We start from the raw sequence: 21,613 nt of genomic DNA, 5'->3' as shown, positions 1-21,613 counted from the left end.
TTATTCAGTATTGTTAAAAGTGTGCTTATGCATCCATCCGGGTCATGCTAGAATAGTTGCCTGTGCCTTTAAGGGAGACAGTGATGTCATTATGCATGCGCGGGATAGTCGGGAGACCATTTTGTTTTCTGCTGAAAACGTTGTTGGGGCATTGGAATTGAGTTCCTCCCGAGGCTGGGCATGGTGAGGAAAGCTGAGCATTAATTGACAATATCTATGTGAATTCGTTTATGCTTGTTGGCGGATCGAGAATATCGGTAATTTGACATGTTTTACATGTGGATGCTTTAGATTTCCACCAGTGAAGAAATCGACACAGGGTAGCGTGACTTATACAAAGTTCCTCACCATCCAAGTAGGTCAGTCTTCCTGTAATTTAACTACCAGGCAATATCTTATAAAAGTTGTGCCAAAGTGTACCTTTTGTCTAACTTTATTGTATCAGGACTGATTGTGCATGAAACCGCGTAACATGAATGTTTAGTCTCTGTTTGGAAGTTCAGCACGTGTGTACGTCTTAGATGAGATGTATTCACTTACATTTTTCGCTGTTATGTATAAGGTGCAGGGTGGGTGGGATTCTAATGTTGTTTGTATTGTGTTCCTTCAGGATTGCCACTACTGTATTTGTACTGTATTAGTTCTGGTATTTTTTATACTGCATACGCAATTCTGTCCATACACATGGGGTGTGGATTGAAAATTAAACTGAGATTGTAACGGCAAGAACTGGTTATAAATTCATTCGTTTTGTTTTGCGACCCTCTTCTGGCACTTAAGCATCTAAAACAGATAAAGGAATTAAAGCCTGAAAAAGTATTTGTTGTCCTGAGTGTGTACTTTTCCCCAGGCTACATATAGTTTGGGGCATTTTGCAGAACTGCTCATAGAAATATGACAATCTTCAAAGATGAGGATAATGGATCCTCTCTCATTATCCCATTTATATTACAGTTTGATGTTTTGTTATGTGCCATGTCGTATGGCATGGGCGATCATGGTCTTTTCAGGACCATGATAGCTCTTGGCAAATTTTCTATAGATGTCGTTTGCCATTGCCTTCTTTTGGGCAGTGTCATTACAAGACGGGCGATGCCAGCCATTATCAATACTCTTCAGAGGTTGTCTGCCTGGTGTCAGTGGTCGTATAACCAGGATTTGTGATACGTACCAGCTGCTCATACGACCATCCACCACCTGCTCCAATGGCTTCATGTGACCCTGATCAGGGGCTAAGTGGATGCTACACCTTGCCCGAGGGTGAGCTGCAGGCCAGCTGAGGAAAGGAGCACCTGGCACCTCATTTGGTAGAGATGTACCTCCACCCTGCCACCCGTCTAATACAAAACAGGTATCAATAATGTTGATTCTTACTGAAGTATAAAGTGTCGTGAGAAATTTTTTTCTGAGCGGGGTCTTTAATCCTAATTTGATGGATTGTTGTTAATGTTTTCAGTCACTGAAATAAAATAATGTATTTTAAAGGTTCAAGTAATCAACTGTAAGCAGTTTCCAAACTACAAAAAAAGAGCTGATTATTGACTTCAGGAGGAGGAAAACTGAGATCCATGAGACAGTCCTCATTGGGACATCAGAGGAGGAGAGGGTCAGCAACTTTAAATTCCTCGGTGTTATCACCTCAGAGGACCTGTCCTGGGCCCCGCACGTAAGTGCGGTTATGAAGAAAGCACAGCAGCGCCTCTACTTCCTAACAAGCTTGTAAAGATTTGGCATGTCATTTAAAACTTTGGCAAACTTCTATAGAAGTGTGCGGAGAGTATATTGACTGGTGCATCAGGGCCTGGTTCGAAAATACCAGTGCCAATACCAAACCAGAAAACCTTACAGAAGTAATGGATGCAGTCTAGTCCATCACGGGTAAAGCCCTCCCCACCATTGAGCACATCTACATGGAGTGCTGTTGCAGGAAAGCAGGATCCATCTTCAGGGACCCCCACCACCCAGGCTATGCTCTCCTCTCACTGCTGCCATCAGGAAGAAGGTACAGGAGCCTCAGGTCTCACACCACCAGTTTCAGGAACGGTTATTACTCTCAACCATCAGGCTCTTAATATGTTCCCAATATTTATGGCTTATTTATTTATTTTTCTCTTTCTTATGTGCACAGTTTGTCGCACGATGCACATTGATTGTTTTTTGTCCTGTTGGATGCGGTCTTTCATTGTGTTTCTTGGATGTACTGTGTATACCTGCAAAAAATGCATCTCACGGTTGTATGTGGTCACATATATGTACTTTTATAATAAATTTACTTTGACCTTTGAACTTTTGAACTCTCTATCTTTACCAAGCAGGGTTGCGACCACAGTGGATGCGTCTTTCTTAGAGAAAGGTATCATGTCCACCTTCTGCATTCCAGCAGCCTCGATACTCTGTGTTAATTTTGAGGTCCAGGAGTAAATGCAGACCGGACCTGATCCATCTAACTTCAGGGATTTCAGGTAACAACATCCATCTGTAACTTAATTATGTTCAGTCGTGTGGGACACAAAGACCCCTGTGGGTGAAAGTGATGAGAGGGAAAAGGATGAAGAGAAAGCAAGTGAAAGAAGGGGAGTTTAGGATGGAGAGAAAGGGAGGGGCCAGGTGAAGATGTGGGGGAGAAAAGGGGAGACAGAGAGGAGAGAGGGAAGGGGAAGGGGAAGGATGGGAGGGAAGGGTGTGAACAAGGGGAAGATGAATACAGAGGGGAGAAGAAGGGCGTTGGCAAATACAGTACTTATAAATGGTAATGCTTTAATCAAGCATTTTAAAACAGATCAACGGATTTTGGTGTTTTAAGCACTATTCCATAGTAAGACCTGATGTATGATATTGTGTTTTATTTTTGGTTTTTATGCTGACAGATGGCTGCTTTAGTAAATTGTTTTCGGGAATGGTGTGAAATTTCAGATAACAAAATATTATACTAAAAACGACAGACTGCTTCAGGTGAATGGAACCCCAGAACATATAGGGAGGGGAGGGAACGTCGACTCAGACCATGAGAGGCCTGCGTCGGGCATTCTCATGCCTTACAAGGCGCAGATTGGAAGTCTGTGTGGGGCGCCACACCTCCCACAGACATTAGAGCAGTGTGTGGTTAAGTGCCTTGTTCAAAGACACAAACACGCTGAGGCTCGAACTAGCGACCTTCGAATCACTAGACGAACACCTCAACCACTTGGCCACATGACCAACACATAGACTTAGTATAACTACTTCCGGAAGAAACAAAGTATTGAGATTAACAGTATTGAATGAGATGCTGAGGAACTGTTGCCGAAGCCTGGTAACTATTCTGCGGTGCCTCAGTTCTGTGAGGAAGTGAAAAGAGGCATACTAGAGGATTAAAATGTGAGCAGTAGCAATTTTTCCCACTTTAATAAAATTTGGGAGATGTGTCATTCTATTTAAACTAAAAACATATAGATGAACTGTATACTTTGGCAGTGAATGTCTACATGATCACAGCTATACTTGGAAACCACAGATGGTACAGACCTAATGCTGATTCTGCCCATGATTGCCCAGTTCCTTGATGTGTCTTGAAATAAGTGTTAGGGTACTCACTGAGAGAAGAACAAAGCCTCAAAGGTTTAACACATACCCCAAGCAAATTTAGGGAAAATTACTTCTCATCCCCAGTTTTGAAAACTTTAATCCGAAAATCAGACCTCAGTGCCTCATTTTACAGCTGTAATTTTATTTTAGTGGAAGGATTTTTTAGTAAATTTCTACCAGTTTATGAATTTATTTAAAAATGTTTTGATGCATTTAACTGCATATTACATACTTTTATTGCCTGTTATGGATCTAGTCATGGGGTCTTTCACAAATTTTCTGGAGGGAAACAGTAAGCAGAGAAGCAACCACCATCTGCAAAATGGAAAAGCCTGTTAACTCAGGTTTCAACTCCACAGGAAACAACGACCAGCGACTACGTATGCAACAGCATGATCTTTACCAAATGCTAATGCAGGAAGATATTATATGTAAATTTTAACTGAGCTCACACCACAAGTGTGCACCAATGGGTAGGTTATTCTCTACCCTCAACAGTTCGGATCATTTTTCTCTTGGCCTGGCTGAACTTATTCATACACCTGTGCAGAAAGTTCACTACGAGTTCTCAGAATGGCATATGCAGCTTTCAAGCTCTCCTTTGTCATAAAATAAAGCAGAAATGTTGGGAACTCTTTTCAGGCCCGGGAAAGAGGGAAGTGAAAAGGGTGAATGTTTCAGGTCAAAGACTCTTTGTCAGAACTGAAAAGGAGACCACAGAAACTTGTAAAACTACAGGAAGGGAGGGAGAGGGGCAGGGCTGGTGTCTCTGGTAGTGTGCAATTAGCAAATGGGAGCAGCTTGAGAATAAGAACATAGACAAAAGAATCTATGCCTAATTAACAAAAGGGCTGCAAAAAATGCCGAGTTTGAAGGCCATGCCTGGTAGGTCTGGTTGAGAACATCCTCAATTTCCAGAGGGAGGCAAAGAAGAGAGAAAAAAATAAATTTTTAGAATCAAATTCAAATTTAATTATAAGATACAGGAGCAGAATCAGGCCATTTGGCCCATCGAGTCTTCTTCATGATTCATTCAACCATACGTGAATACAGCTAAGCAAAACAGCGTTCCCCTGGGGCCAAGGCGCAAAACATACTTTATACTTTATTGTCGCCAAACAATTGGTACTAGAACATACAATCTTCACAGCGATATTTGATTCTACGCTTCCCACTCCCTGGATTACAAATATTAAATATTAAAAATAGTAAAAATTAGTAAATATTAAAAATTTAAATGATAAATCATAAATAGAAAGTAGAAAAGGGAAAGTAAGGTAGTGCAAAAAAACTGAGAGGCAGGTCTGGATGTTTGGAGGGTATGGCCCAGATCTGGGTCAGGATCCATTCAGCAGTCTTACCACAGTTGGAAAGAAGCTGTTCCCAAATCTGGCCGTACGAGTCTTCAAGCTCCTGAGCCTTCTCCCGGAGGGAAGAGGGATGAAAAGTGTGTTGGCTGGGTGGGTCGTTTCCTTGATTATCCTGGCAGCACTGGTCTGACAGCGTGCGGTATAAAGTGAGTCCACGGACGGAAGCTTGGTTTGTGTGATGTGCTGTGCCGTGTTCACGATCTTCTGCAGCTTCTTCCGGTCTTGGACAGGACAACTTCCATACCAGGTTGTGATGCACCCTAGAAGAATGCTTTCTACAGTGCATCTATAAAAATTAGTGAGGGTTTTAGGGGACAGGCCAAATTTCTTTAGTTTTCTCAGGAAGTAAAGGTGCTGGTGGGCCTTCTTGGCAGTGAACTCTGCTCGGTTGGACCAAGTCAGGTCATTTGTGATAGTGACCCCAAGAAACTTAAAGCTTTTGACCTGTTCCACTTGCGCACCACCGATGTAAATTGCGTCGTGCTGTCTGCTACTCTTTCTGAAGTCAACAACCAATTCCTTCGTCTTGCTGACGTTGAGGAATAAGTTATTGTCTTCGCACCATGCCACCAGGTTCTTAATTTCCTCTCTGTACTCAAATTCATCATTACCTGAGATAAGGCCTACAATTGTTGTGTCATCAGCAAGCTTATATATTGAGTTTGATGGAAACTTAGTGAGTACAGCAGGGGACACAGCACATAAATCAAAATAGTGAGCATAGTCACACAAATAAACATAGTCACACCAAAAAAACAGGTACATGTAGCCCAAGTCCCTGAGCAACATGTCCCGCCGACTGATGGTGCAGTTCTCAGCAGTGCACAGCCACTACAATCCAGCCTGTCATTCCACAGATTAAACACTGGAGGGCAGCACTGATGGAAGGGGCCAGGCCCCAACTGAGAACGGGCACTTCGCTACACTGCCTCTGGCATCTCCGCTCCTGGACTGCTGGGAAAATAAGAGATGAAAAAGTAAAGAAGCTGAGCCCATATCATAGATGGACAACTGTTTCAGACTGAGAATTCAACTTGACTGAAACTCTAGAATTCAATTTGAAGTCCAGCTGGCTGCAGAGTGCCAAGATGAGGCCTTAAGTTCCTTAAGCTTGCATTGGGTCTTATTGTGATGGAACTGAACAGTGCAGGCATTTGGCCCATAATATTGTGCCAAGTTAGCTAAACTAGTAATTACAGTAAATGCCTAACTAATGTCTTCCGCTTGCACAATGCCCACGTCCCTCCATTCTCTGCACATTCTATCTATCTGCCTATCTAAGAGCTTTGGAAATGTCTCTATCGTATTTGCCCCCCACTACCATCCCTGGCAGCATAATCCAAGTACTGGGCACTCTCTGTAAAGAAAAAAATTGCTTCACCACTCTCCTTTGAGCTCACCCTCTCTCACCTTAAATACATGCCCTCTAAATTTAGACATTTCGACCCTGAGATAAAGAGTCTACCTCTTATCTATGCCTCTCATAATTGTATAAATTTCTATCAGGGAATTTATGCAGCCTCTGCCGATCCAGAGAAAATGATCCAAATTTGTCCACACTCTCCTCATAATACATAGTTTGATTTCAACACCTCTCAATCTTTTGACTTTGCTAGATTATATTAGTTACTTTTGGGATTTACTAAACCAAAACAGCTGTTAAATAAAAATGGTGAAGCACATGGTATGGCTTGATCACTTGTGATAGTTGAGTCTCTATCTATAGCAAACAGAAGTACAGAAATCTAATGGCATTAATTGGGTTTTTAATTGTTCTTGTGATACCTTTTTCATGTAAAAAGTGCCTCTTCCTGGACAACAGATTTTAATTTTTCATGTGCAGCTGTGCACCTACGTGGACTTAAATTTATGAATCACTTTGCTGATTAAACGATTGTGAGTGGTGCCTACCTTTGCAATATATTTAAGTTTAATTCTGGTTCATTATGTCAGATTACAAAATCTTCAAGTAATTTTAAATTTCGCATTGAAACTCACTTGACACGTAGGTAGGAAATAATTGTCCAGGTGGGGTGAAGAACTGCAACACACAAGAAAAAGTTACAAGTTACATTCCTCACATATATGGAAGAAGTTCATTAGTGGGATTAGTGATAACGTAACATTTCAAATGTGGTTACCCAGAATGAATTTCCGTTGCCTGTTGTGCCTATTTTATGAAATCTAGTAAATTCATATCCAAGTTTAATGCATGATTTAATGAATATGAGATATTGGAAATGTATGCGCACGATGCTAAATTAGTCAAGGCTGTCAGAGCACATTGGGTATGTACCATTGCTTCGGAAATTAAGGGGTATTCATTTCCGAAATGCAGTTATCAGATGAGTGATGTATTCCAGAAACAATTCTTATTGACAAAAAGGTGTTAAGACAATTTCAAAATTCATTATGCAATTTTTTGAATTGTGGTAGGTGAATCACTTCATCTTAAATCTCAGTTAAAAACAAATTCACCAAATATTTAAATTAACACAGAATGGTGATGTTCCTTAGCATCATTTATGATCTTTAGTAAATGCAGCTGCTTTAGGATAATTAAAATAATGAGATGAATTAATTTAAAACATATTGAACATGAATTAGAAGAGTATTTGTGGTGTCATCATCTGCCTAACTGGGAAAGTAGTTTGTAGCACACTGTCCAAGCATTAAATATAGACATTACGTGTGTCACGGCGCAAAGCTGCAGTTAGGTATTTCATGACTCAGCATCATAATATGCCGATCTTTAAGTTACTCATTTCGTTCCACTAAGCCCACAAGTTGTGGAAAGCAAGTTCACTCTTTGAGGTGGGTTGTTTCTTTAGGGTAACCGAGCTGAAGTTCCTCGGCTCTAGTGAGGGGATGTTACCCACCAAGTAGCAAATAGACAACAAACTATAAAGCCATAGAGTTTTACAGCACAGATACCATTCTTCAGTTTACCTCATCACGCTGACATTTTGCCATCTACACTAGCCCCATTTTCCCACATTAGTTGTGTATTTAAGTTTCTGTTAACTTGTGCTTGTATCTGATCTCTGTGGCAGTGAGTATCACACATCAATTACTCTCCCTGTAAAGAAAAGGTTTCCACTCAAAACCTCTTTTAATCTCCTTTCTCCTCTTAAACCTTTCAAAGTTCAAAGTACATTTATTATCAAAGTACGTAAACATTATGCACCCTTGAGATTTGTCTCCTTCCGGGCAGCCCCAAAACAAGAAACCCAAGAGGACCCATTAAAAAAAGGGACTGACAAACAGCCAATTGGCAGAGCGAGAGAAAAAAGAAACAAATCTAGCAAACAGTAAAAAGTAAGCAAGTAGCACTTAGAACGAAAGTGAGTCCTCAGACATGGAGCCTGGAGCTGCTGGGACAGGCCCGCTCTCCCTGCCTCAGTTCAGCACAGCACATAATGGAGTAAACATCGTGAAGCCTAGGGCAGCCAGAGCAGGCGCACAGCTTCAGCTTCAGTTTCTGATACCCCTACCATGGGACCAGGATTCTGACGACCTACCCTATCCATTCCTTTTTTATTATAGAGTCATAGGATAATCCAGTATGCAAACAGACCCTTCGGCCCAACTGGATCATGCTGACCACAGCATCCTCCCTTCTAGCTCAGCTGCCTGTGTTTGCCCCATAAACCTCCAAGCCTCTCTCTCTATCCAAATGCCTTTAACGTTGCAATTGTACTCACCTCGAGCACTTCCTCTGATACTTTATTCCAGGCACTCATTTCCCTCGGTGTAAAGAAGTTACCTCTTAGGGCCCTCTTTATTGCCCATTTTAAACATATATTTTACGATCGCAGGACTCCGCTGGACTAAAGTGCTGCGGGTTTATCTCACGAGTGAGTTATCTGGTGGCGGAGAAATCGGGGGAGCCGCGCTTGGTGTGGGTTGCGCTGCTGCCTGCAGCTGAGAGGCGCCGGTCCGCAGAGGTGGTGTGCTGCCTGTCGGCCAGTGATCATCTCAGTTGCTTCTCTTGCGATCGCAAGACCCTGTTGGGCATTGTTAATGTGCAATGCTGCAAGTCCGATCCACTGATTTATTGGCAGATGGCAGGGGAGCTGGGGGTGTGGACCAAGTCAGAGCGAGGACTTGGCCCCAAGCTGCGATGTCACCTGTTTACAGTCACCCAGGAGAGAGGTATTGGACGTCAGTGCTCTCCCTGGAGGAGGTGTGCTACAGAGTCTAAGTTAGAGTCAGTGCTGCCATCCCTCCATTCAACTACAGACTGCTGTAACATTCATGGACTCAGGGTCTCGGACTATATTTTTTTGTTTTGAACTATATTTTGCTGATATCTTATATCTGTGCCCTCTAGTTTTGGGCTCTCCAACCCTGGCGAAAAGGCCATGGCCATCCATTGTATCCATGCCCCTCATGATTTTATAAACTTTTCTGAGATCACCCTCATTCCCCTTCACCTCAGGGAATAAAGATCCAGTGTGACCAGCCCCTCCCTATGACTCAGGTCTCTGGTCCAGGCTGCATCCTCATAAGTCTTTTCTGCACCATTTCCAGCTTAACAGGACGACCAAAACTGTACGCAATACTCCAAGTGCGAACTCGCGAGCAAATTATATAACTACAATGTATTCCTAAACTCCTTGCTATGATTGATGGTAACTTGCATATTAAACACCTTGTCTACTTGCATGGGTATTTTCAGCGAACTGTGCACTTGTACACCCAGGTCCCTCTGTTCCACAGTTTTCATCGGTGTCCCACCATTCACCGAATAGATCCTTTCCTGGATTTGAATGTCCAAACTTCATCACATCACACTTATCTAAGTTGAAAACTATCTGACATTCCTCAGCCCATCTCCCTTCTCAAGATCTCTTCGTAATTCATTGTAACCTGCCTCACTATCGACAAGACTCCACAGTGAAGCTTCATTAGCAGATGTGCTTTCATATCCAAATCATTTACATAAATGACGAATAGCAGAGGTGTCAAACAATACGTCATTGGACTCTGAGAAAACCTGAGCACCTGGAGGAAACCCACACGGTCATGGGGAGAACCTACGAACTTTTTACAGGCAGTGATGAGAATCGAACCCGGGTCGCTGGTATTGTAAAGTGCTGTGCTAACCATTGCATTACTGTGCCCCCCTTCTGGAGTTGGGAGAAAAGTCCACGTTTTGGGCTAAATAAAGAGGGACAGGGGCAAGGAAGAAGAGTTCAACTTTGTGTGGGCTTGAAATTAAAAGTTGTTTTTAAAGTATCAGTGCAAAATTGGAACATAGCTTAACTCCAAGGCAGCTAGTCTGGTGTGGAAAGCATAAACCATAGTTCATATTTGAGTGTCATGGCGGCACAGTTAGTGGGGCTGCTGCCTCTCTGCTCCAGCAGTTTTCCCTTTGGTCATGTCTATGTGGAGTTTATGTTCTCCCTGAGAAGCACTTTTCATTCCCTCCAATTTCTTGTGTCATCTCAAAAGGTTTGCTGGTTAACTGGTCACCATAAATTGCCCTGGCACTTGGGTCGGTGGTAGATTCTCACTTGGGATGCTGTTTTTTCAAAGAGTCAATAATTTTGTAAACTTGTATCAGGTCTTCCCTCAACCTCTATCACTCCAGAGAGAACAATCCTAATTTGTCCAACTCTCTTTACAGCATTGATCATTAAACAACATCCCTTCCCCATTTCTCTTCTTCTATTCCCCGCTCTGGCCTCTTACCTCTTCTCATCACCTGCCCATCACCTCCCCCAGTTGCCCTTCTTTCTTCCTTTTCTCCCATGGACCACTCCCCTCTCCTATCAGATTCCTTCTTCTCCCCTTTCCTATCCACCTGGCTTCACCTATCACTTTCTCGCTAGTCATCCTTCCCCTCCCCCACCTTTTTAGTTTGGCATCTTCCCCCTTTCGTTCCATCCTGATGAAGGGTCTCGGTCTGAAGTGTTAACTCCTTGTTCATTTCCATAGATGCTGCCTGACCTGCTGAATTCCTCCAGCACTCTGAGTGTGTTGCTCTCCTTACAGCTCATGCTCTCTGATCCAGGCAACATCCTGGTAAGGTTCTTTTGCACCCTGTCTTTTGCCTCCACATCCTTCCTTTAATGGGGTGACCAGAGTTGACTGCAATACTCCAGATGTAGCCTAAACAGAGGATTATAAAGCTGCATCATAAATTCCTGACTCTTGAAACTAGTGCCTTGACTAACAAAGACAAGCATGTCATATGCTTTCCTTACCACTCTATCAACAAGCGTAGCCACTTTCATGGAGCTAAAAGACCCCATGATCCCTCTGTACATCAATGCAGCCAAGGGTCCTGCCATTAACTGCATACTTCCCCCTTGCATTTGCTCTCCTGAAGTGCAACTCCTCACACTTAAACTCCATCTGCCACTTCACTGCCCACATCTGCAAGTGATCTTAATGCTGATTTATCACTTGGCAGCCTTCAGTACTATTCACAACACCACCAGTCTTGGTGTTACCAGCAAAGTTACTAACCCAGCAATCATGCTTTCATCCAAGTCACTTACATACATCAAAATCGCAGAGGTTTCAGGACAGAACCCTGCAAACACCATAAGCCACGTATCTCCATCTGTTGATCATTATCCTCTAGCTCCTATGGAGAAGCCCACTCTGAATCCAAACAGCCAAATCCCATGCATATTAATCTTCATATAAGATTAATATCATATTAATCTTCTGGATGAGCCTACCGTAAGGAACCTTACCATCACTCTACCTTCATCAATTCCTTGAAAAGCTCAATCAAATTAGTAAGTTGAGATCTGCCCTGCACAAAGCCATGCTGACTGATCCTAATTAGGCCTAGATTTTTCAAATGTTCATAAGTTCTTCTCCCTGAGAGTCCCCTTCAATAGCTTCTCTACTACCAATGTTAGACACAGAGATTATTACATTCCAGGAGTATCCATATTTCCCTTCTCAAACAAAGGAACAATATTAGCTACTCATCAATCCTCTGGGATTTCACCTCAGACTAGAGCAGAGACAGAGATCTTGATCAAGACCCCAGCAATTTCATCACTTGTCTCTCTCAATAATCTGGTGTATATCCCATCAGACCCAAGGGATTTAGCCACATTAATGTTATCTATTAAATGAAAAAACCCTTTCTCTTTATCTCAAAATGCTCTAGCATATTATCATGTACCACATTTATTTCACTATCTTTCATATCCTTCTCCTTAGTGGATATAGATTGGGAGGTATAGGTGATAGGGAAAGATAGTAGAGATAATTGGGACCAGAGGTAATTTAATTGTCTGCCAGATTGTTAAGGATCTTAAAACAATCATGCTCTTGGCTGTTCCTGATTCTGACGTATGACTATACTGAACATGGCAGACCTGGTCATGGTAGTCGAGGAAGCAAGGCTCAGGAAGGAGGTGTGGACCGAGCATTAACTCCTCCAATTGCAACTACGAAGAGCTTAATGCTCATTTCAGATGCAGCTTCTTAATGTCTATGCATCAGCTTTGCACAGGAATTGACCTTTGCACCTTTAATGCAGACACTTTTTATAACAACTAGAATCTTTTCACACTTCTAAAATATGGTGATGCCAACAAAATTCTGAACCTGCATGTTTGAAAGAGTGCTTATTTAAGGAGGTGTCTTCCAACAGTGCTGGTTTAAATTTCCCTCACTTTGAAATAATCTTTTGTTTTTACTTAATACTTGCTGCATATAGAAGTTCATATCAGTCTTCCCTGTCAGAGCTAGATATATTAGGAGTTATATTTAATTTTGGAAAACATAATATAGACAGTACTGTGCAAAAGTCGTAGGCAAATATACATAGCTAGGGTGCCTGAGACTTTAATACAGTACTATAGAAATTTTATGTATTACGCTGTCCTGTTGCCACAGAAAGAAAATGACATATGTGACTGATGATAAACCTGATTCTGATATGAGTCTCTATTGTGGACTGAGAGTGGGAAGGCGGCAGGAAGAGGGGAGGGAGTGGGAAGCACCAGGGAGACATTCTGCAATGATCAGTTAACTAATTGTTTGGAATCAAATGACCCTGCCTATTGTCCCAGACCTGGGTGGTCTGCACCTGTGCCACCCCTGCCCCTGGAGCTCTTTTTCTGCCATCTGTCCCACACCCCTCCTGTGACACTCCACCCTTGCCATTCCCAACATCCTTTGCCCCATTGTTGTGTTTTTTTCGTGTTTATTTAGAGATTTAGCACAGAATAGGCCCTTCTGACTCTTCGAGATATGCCGCCAGCAACCCCTGATTTAACCCTAGCCTAAACACGGGACAATTTACAATGACCAATTAACCTACTAACTGATACATCTTTAGACTGTGGGAGGAAACCAGAGCACCCGGAGAAAACCCATGCATTCCACAGGGAGGATGTGCAGAGGATTCCGGGAATAAACTCTGAACTCCTGCGCCCAAAGATGTAATAGTGTCACACTAACTGCTACACCCCTATTGTAAACATGTGGTAGAAATGTGACATTTAAGTATTATGAATATCGGCTGCACTTGGTTAAACTGTTACTTTGCAGCTCAATTACTTCCCCCTTTCCTCACTGCAGTATATCTATTTCTTGCAGGAAACTGCATTTTCTGTCTGTTGCATTTGTGTAAGGCAGCGACGTGATATTTTCTAGCTATGAATCTCAACTTCCAGAGGTTGTATCACAATGAATAGCACAGGTTTGTACCTCAGAAAACCAAGTTCGAATAGATCCAGATGACGATAATGTGCCTTTGTGAGTTATTCAATGTAAAACCATTGATCTGATTGTCTTGTTAGAAGTCTGCATCTGATGTGGTTATCTTACTGTCAACGCTCTGCAACATAACTAACAATTTGGATTTCAGCAAGATGAATAATCAGAAATATTGTTTACATTTTATTTCCTTGCAGACTGCTCAGATAAGTCAAGTTTAAGTTTAATTATCATTCAACCATACATGAATACAGATGAATGAAATGTCTTTCCACTGGGGTCAAGGTGCAAACATACACAGCACAAGGCGCACATAACGTAGGAAGTAACCATGCTGTCATGCAGCTAAATAAATATACATATCATAGCCCAAGTCCCTGAGTGATATGTCCTGTAAATTGATAGTGCCATTGTCTAGAAAAAGCCCTTCTTGGCAGTCCACAGATAAACCTACGTATGCACGCATACAATCCAGACTGTTATTTCAGAGCTGATACTATTTGTCCACCCTTGCTCATCCAGGGAATTGTTAATGGCATATAAGCACAGAGCAAGTCAAAATTCAAAGTTATAAGTAAATTTTATTCTCAAAGTACATATATGTTACCATATACAAGCCTGAGATCCATTTTCCTGTGGGCATTCTCAGAAAATCTACAGAATAGTAGCTATTACAGGATCAATGAAAGATCAACCAGAGTACAGAAGGCAGTAACCTGCACAAATACAAGTATAAGTATTGGCAATAAGTAATGAGAACATGAGATGGTGAGTTAAAGAGTGCTTAAAGTGAGATCATTGTAGGAACATCTCAATGATGGTGCAAGTGAGTGTAGTTATCCCCTTTTATTTATGAGCCTGGTGGTAGAGGGGGAGTAGCTGTTCTTGAACCTAGAGGTGTGAATCTTCTACCTTCTACCTGATAGCAGCAGTGAGAAGAGAGCCTGGCCTGGGTGGTGATGATGCGTGCTGCTTTTCTACGACAATGTTTTATGTAGGTATGCTCAGTGGGTGAGAGAGCTTTACCTGTGATGAACTGGGTTGAATCCACTACCTTCTGGAGGATTTTCTGTTCAAAGTCATTGGTGTCACCATTTCAGCCCATGATGCAGACGGTCGACACACTTTCCACCACACATCTATAGGAATTTGTCAAAGTTTTAGATGTTATGCCAAATATCTGCAGACTCCTTAGGAAGTAGTCAGGTGCTTGCATCAGATATAGGTGTAAATAGGAAATGGAAAATGTGTGAAGAAATAAGGAGAATTAGGATCACCAGGCAAGCAATACTTGGCAAACCGTTGAAGCTGACAAGTCTATAGACCTAATGGGTTTCATCCTGAGGTTTTAAAATAAGTTATCTGGGAGGTAACTGGTACATTGGTAATAATATTCCAAAGGTTCCTAGATTTAGGCTTCCATCCGATTGGAAAATAGCAGGTGTAACTTTCTTTATAATTCTAAAAGGGGTGAAGACAGAAAGTAGGAAATAGTGGGCCACTTGGTTTAACATTTTCTATGCAAGGTATTGCTAAAAGCTGTTACTTATGACATGTTGGAAGGCGCTTAGTAAAATTCAAGATCAGCAGTTTTGTTAGTGGGAACTCACATCTGTCCGGTTTATTGGAATTATTTGAAGAAGCAGACTTTTGTGGAGAAAGAGGACACAATAAATAGATCCCCAGAAAACATTGATGAAGTGCTGCATCAAAGATTATAGCAAAAAAAAGGAGAAGCTTTTGTTGTAGGAGGTAACAAATATTGAAGTGTTAGAAAACCGGTTAATTACCTGAAAACAGAATGGGCATAAATGGGTCTTTATGATTAGCAAGAGGTAAATGGTGGTAATAGCAGGGATTATTAAAGTCACAGCTCCTTACAAGTTACATCTTGATTGTAGGAATTGAAGGTATGATTGGGAAATTGGCTAATAATATGACAATAGGAAGGGAAGTAGTGGTGAAGATAAATGAAGATTCAAAGGAGCTAGTTAGCTTAGGAGAGATGATAAAGATCTAGTAAATGGAATAATAAGAAATAATCCCTCCCATTAATTCACCCATCTCTTCGGGCATTAGACAAGTTAGGATGGTAAAAAGCTTCTTTCCCTAGGCTGTGAGCCTGATGAACACACCACCTCCACCCAGGTCTCATTGTGTGTGAACCACCAGTAGTGCTATACTGTTTATTTTTTAACTTCTGTCATAAATGCACCTTTATATTTGTTAGTTTATTTGTGGTACTCTTACTTTACATGTTGTGTGTGTGTAGTATCCACTGGGTTGTGCACCTTGGTCTGGGGAAACGTTTGGCGATATACATGTACGTGGTTGAAGGACAATAAACATGACTGGAGAATTTGTGAAATTGTGCACTTTGGCAGGAAAAAGAAGTGTGTTATCTAAATAATGAGGGAATAATGAGTCCTACATGCGTTTTATCAGGCATTATAGAAGTAGATTGAAAGCAAAGCATACAAGATCCTGAGGGAGTAACATTTCCCTCTGCATGGTTTCCAGCCCCTTGAACTCGGAAAGCAAGGAGTCCCATCATTTCCCTGTGTAATTGGTTCCTACTGCAACCACAGCTTCAAGCTAATTTCTTCTCTTTGTGGTTAGGTTTCCAGTGTAATCTAGTGAAATGCCAGGAGTGCAAGGAAATATTAGCTTGCGGTCTGACATTCTCTACTGCGGAAAGAAATGGAAAAAAAAAACACATACACATCCTTTCAGGGTAGAATTCTGCTGTGCTGGGCCTTGCTTGGTGAAAGGTTGCTGATCTGTTTGCACTTCCAAAAGAGATGATTGCTTCAGTCGTATAACCAAAGAGATGAGTCTGACAAAGTGTGAAAACCTCCAGTTTCAAGCTGACTTCCTTGACTCACATTAATTACTGATGCAAGCTAGAATTGAATTAACATGGACTATCACAGGCCCTATAGTTGTTTTATCATTAAATATAACATGACATTATCATCATAGAAAATGCCTGAAAGTCATTAGATTCTCTGATAATAAGTTCAAAGCTTGATTTCAAATTTATACTACATTAGGTTGATGAGCTGGTTCTGTAGAAGTTCATGCATCCCAGTCCATAAAGGGATACCTGAGAAAAATTAGTAATTACTTTGATACCTGAACTTCAGGAGAAATTATAATATATATCAGTAGTAACAATGACAATCACAATTATGCAACAGCTGAATTCTGTATGTATAAATGTCTTTGCATAGAATAAGCGTTAGGCTATTTGTGGATTTCAAATTCCGAGGAGACTGATTATTTGATGAGTTTCAAACCTTTGATGATGCCCTTTGTCATATCCTAAGCAACCTCACATTTTACCATATAAAAGAAATAATTACTCAGTAAGCTTACCATTACTGGCAGGAATGACAACTCCTTTTGACGCTGGTGGCCCACCCAACCACAGAGATTTTCCCACACCAGAAATTGATGTGATGCAACATTCTTTCGAAGGATCCCTGAAAACCCTATAGAGCAGAGATCTTAGGATCTACGAAATCTAATTGGGTGTTGCTTTGTCTGGAGGAAATTATTAACTGAAACCTCACAAACCAAACCTCAGGCTCACAAAAATTTGTCCCATCCTATCTAACACCATCAGAACTTCAATGCAATGTGTGAACTGGGTTTTTTTGCAAAGCTAAAAATATACGCATGTCAGGTATAAATGTAAGCAGGAACATTGCTGGGCATCAGTCTTCCTTGAGCCAGATCTGAGAAAACGCGCAGATACATATTGGTCCTTTATCGACTTGTTGATTTTGAGTCACGATGCTTCTGAGATATTTCATCATTGGACTGGCAGGCTGTCTGCTTTCAGATTCTGTATGGGGTGTCCCACTGCAATCATTGGCAGATCCACTAAAGCATCTAAAGGGATTATTTGTAAGTATCGACTTTGATATTTAATACATTTGATTTGTTTTAGTATAAGTTACTCATATCAAACTCAATAGTGATACAGGAGTGTAAATGTTTAGTTTACTGATTTGATTCAAATTATTTCCAGAACATAAATCATCATGAGGTTGCTGACGGAGGGGCGAAGTTCATTAAAATATGGCAGAAACATAATTTGAAGGTGAGATTAAACTCAAAGTTGCTTCTTTTTTGTACTTGAATACAATTATTTGTAATTATTACATTCTTTAATTGCTTTAATTTGTATTTCAGGCTAATGAATCAGGCATTATGCTGAGTGCTATTGTGAGATGGTATTTAAACTTCTTTGAAAATCTGAAACCTCATCAGGATAGTAAAGCCAAGCAAGCCATCAACACCATTGCAAATGGCTTGCAAGAGTGGCTGAGATCTGACACGTACTCTTCTCTTCTCAATGACCTCAAGGAATTGGAGAATATTAAAGTAAGTACCTATTTTATTGATTTCACAATGCTCTCTCAATGATGTAATTAGTGAGGTGCTGCAATTGTTTCCTATTTACATTAATAACCTGATGGGGAATAAAATGTAATGTTTCCAAAGTTGCCGATGATATGTAAGTCGGTGTTGAGGTGAGGACATTGTAATTCTGCAATGCAATTTGGAGAGATTGAGTGATTGGGTGAAAATCTGCCGATGGATTTTAGTGTAATGAAGTGAGAAGTCATGCACTTGTGGGGAAGAGGAATCAAAAGGCAAATATTGTCTAAGTGGAGAGAGATGCAAACAAGTGAAGACCACAGCGATCTAGGTGTTCTAGTGTACAATTCACAAAAAGTTAGGAGGCAGATCCAACATATGGTTAAGAAGGCAAATGTCATTTTGGCTTTTATTGTGAAAGGTTTGGAGTTTAAGAATAGGGAGGTTGTGTTTCATTTGTCCAGAGTGTTGGAGAAGTCACATATGGAATACAATGCTCAGTTTGGCTTCCTGACCTACAGAAGGATACAGTGACATTGTAGATCCACCAGCTAATTCCTGGAATGAGAGGGTTGTTCTATTAAGGGCCCCTAGACAGATTGAGCCAATATTCCTTCGGGTTAAGAAGAATGAGAGGTGACCTTATTCAAACTTATAAGAATCTAAAGGGGATTGACAGGGTAGATGTTGAAATGTTTTCAGTAGCAGGAGAGTCATAATATGGGACATAAGGGGCTGGTCATTTAAAACTGTGGTGAGTGGATGTTTAATTCGCAGATAGTAATGAATCTCTGAAACTCGCTGCCTCATAGCGTGATGCAGTCCAGATCATTAGATATATTTAATATGACAATAGAGAAATATTTATGTTTTTGATGGTTGTAGGGTACGGGTACAGAAGACGAGTTGAGGCCAGTATACATCAGCCATAAACATGTTGAACGGAAGGGCAGGCCTCAGGCAGAGTGGCTTACTCTAGCTCCTACTTTCTGGTGATCTTGTGCCTTTTTGCCCATAGATGCAAATTAATGTTTCTACCTCTCTTTGACAGTGGGACGATCAAATGATACAGCGTAAAGCGATTCTTGAACTTGAAGTATTTTTAGGACAAATGCAGGAGATGGGAAAAAGAAGACGCAAGAGGAATATGCTCAGAAGACAGAAGCCTTGAAGATAATTTACTGCAGTTGTTGAGTAATTCATGGCATCTGTAATAATTCAAATTTAATATATTTATTTTTAATTTAATTATTTATATTTACTGTATTGACAAGTTTACAATAATATTATAATTGCTGCTCTCTTGCATTAGTGGACTGACTATTTATTAATTATGAAAATTAATTTCTATTGAAGGTGAAACTTTTATTAATTTGAGTACTACTTCAATTTGGCAGTCACCTATCTAAATTTATTTGTACGTTTGATCAAGCATCCTAAACTGCATGAATCTCATGATATAAATTTTGGCGAGTTAGAGTTCTGGTAGAACTCACAACTACCTGGTATGATCTTGCAAAATTTGAAGGACACACAGAAGGAAATACTGATTTTTTTCCATCAAAGAGAGACTGCCAATATTAGTTTGTACTAAAACCTAAACTATAAAAGTTTCACCTTTGAAAAACACAATGACCAAAATCTTTTTTTAAAAAAAAAGAACATTTGTAATCTACTTTTGTCAGATTGGTCTCTGAATTGTATGATTAATGAACAGAATAAAATACATAAATTAACTTTATTTTCGGAGTTTGTATCTGTACAAGAAGCAAATGCTTTCAACCAATCTCTTCTAAATAAGTGTAAATCTGACCATCAAGCTAATTTGCCAGCCAGAACATTGCTCGGCCTTGCTAAATGGAACTGCTTTTAACAAAAAGCAACACGCACAGGATTCTGGAGGGACTCAGCAGATCAGGCAACATCTATGGAAACCAATAAACTGTCAATGTTTTGGGCTGACACTCTTCTTCAGGACTGAGAAAGAATGGGGAAGATGCTACAATAAAAAGGTGGTGGGAGGGGATGGAGGTTAGCTGGAAGGTGATAGCTGGAACACATGGGTGTGCTGGAGAAGAAGGAATCTGATAGGAGAGGAGTGTGGACCGTAGGAGAAAGGGAAGGCAGAGGGGACCCAGGGCGAAGTAATAGGCAGGTGAGGAGTGCTAAAAGGTCAGAGTGGGGATTAGAGGAAGGGGTTGGAAATTTGTTTACTGGAAGGAGAAATCGATATTCATGCCATCAGGCTGGAGACTACCAAGATGGAATATAAGGTGTTGCTCCTGCAGCCTGAGGGAGGCCTCATCTTGGCACAAGAGGAGGCCATGGACCAACATATTGGAACTGGAATGGGAATCGGAATTAAGATGCTTGGCCACCGGGAAGTCCCACTTGTGACGGATGGAGTAGAGGTGCTCGACGAAAGAGTGCATGATAAGTTAATGGAAGATTTGAGCAACAGATGGATAAGGGATAAAGACACTGAATAAAGTAATTCAAGGGGAGGTGTGATCTTCTACAATGATAACTGGACATCATTCAATCTGGAGTAATACAAAATGACTCCAGGGACACTTGCCTCAGTGTTATTTGAATCGCAGATGCTGCTAAAGCAAAACTGTAAATGGAAGTTGGAAATTGATGTTTTTTTTCACCGAAGTGATGGCTGAGGTGGTGAATCAGTCTAATTTTCTATAGCAGTACTTAGTTCATCTGTTCAAAAGTGACTAACCTTAAACCTAGTGGAGATTGAAGCAATGTTCAACAATGAACCCTGATCTTCTCAGTAAGTAATTGATTCACGCAATAATTTCCAAATTCTGCCAGATGGTCAGCAATCAATATCTGAGATGTGTGTTCACAATTCAGATGGAGGATTAGTGACCTGAAATTTCCTCTTTGCTGTCCAAAGTTTAGACTCGGAATGTGGCAATTCCTGATATTAATTTTTCGGTATAGTTGTGCTCAAATTTTCTAGAAATCTCAATAAGTTGTGGCTGTGTAATAAATGGGCAAGTACTAGATTTGGAGATCAGGATAAAATGCCAACTTGCTTTAATATTTATACTTACAGAAGACATGAGTCATGTTTCAAATCATGTTCCCCGACACCTTTGGCATATCTGCCGAGAAATTCATTCCCATTGTGTAGTGCTGCATGGTACAACGGAGCCTCAGTGTATTGTACATCTCCTCTGAAAGTCAATCCATTGAACGCAGTGAACTTAATTGTGGAGGCACCTTGCATTTCTCTGATGCTATGATGTAATACATTCAGGTACTACTTACAGGGGACAAATTTCAATGCAAACTCCTTTAACAATCCTGATTCTTCAATTTCCAATTTTATAACATAAATTTGTCCAAAGTAACCTTAAGACCAAAATATATTTCAAGTACTTCCCGTGTTTTCAATTTTCCTCTTTCTGATGAAAGTTCATTGGCTTTAAATGCTAACTTTATTTTTTTTCTCTACAGATACTGCCTGACAGATTGTGTACTTCCAGCATTTTCCGTTATGTTAGAATCCCAACAATAGCTTTTTTAATGAAACCTTTTCGCTGAAAAATGATAAAAAATTTGCTGTATAATAT

At 40.7% G+C, this 21,613-nt stretch overlaps 1 protein-coding gene across 1 annotated transcript; it reads left to right on the top strand.

Annotated features, from left to right (window-relative positions):
* Positions 1 to 17,380: 17,380 nt before the first annotated feature.
* LOC134352322 (interferon gamma-like) lies at positions 17,381 to 19,729 on the top strand. Its single transcript, XM_063059622.1, has 4 exons — positions 17,381 to 17,543; positions 17,668 to 17,739; positions 17,832 to 18,023; positions 19,072 to 19,729. The coding sequence occupies exons 1-4, from the start codon at positions 17,430 to 17,432 to the stop codon at positions 19,189 to 19,191; spliced, it is 498 nt and encodes a 165-aa protein (XP_062915692.1). The 5' UTR covers positions 17,381 to 17,429; the 3' UTR covers positions 19,192 to 19,729.
* Positions 19,730 to 21,613: the final 1,884 nt, after the last annotated feature.

The sequence above is a fragment of the Mobula hypostoma genome, chromosome 9, assembly GCF_963921235.1.
Source record: "Mobula hypostoma chromosome 9, sMobHyp1.1, whole genome shotgun sequence".
Lineage (NCBI taxonomy): Eukaryota > Metazoa > Chordata > Chondrichthyes > Myliobatiformes > Myliobatidae > Mobula > Mobula hypostoma.
The sequence above is the reverse complement of the archived record's forward strand: the minus strand, read 5'-3'. Positions and strand labels throughout refer to the sequence as shown.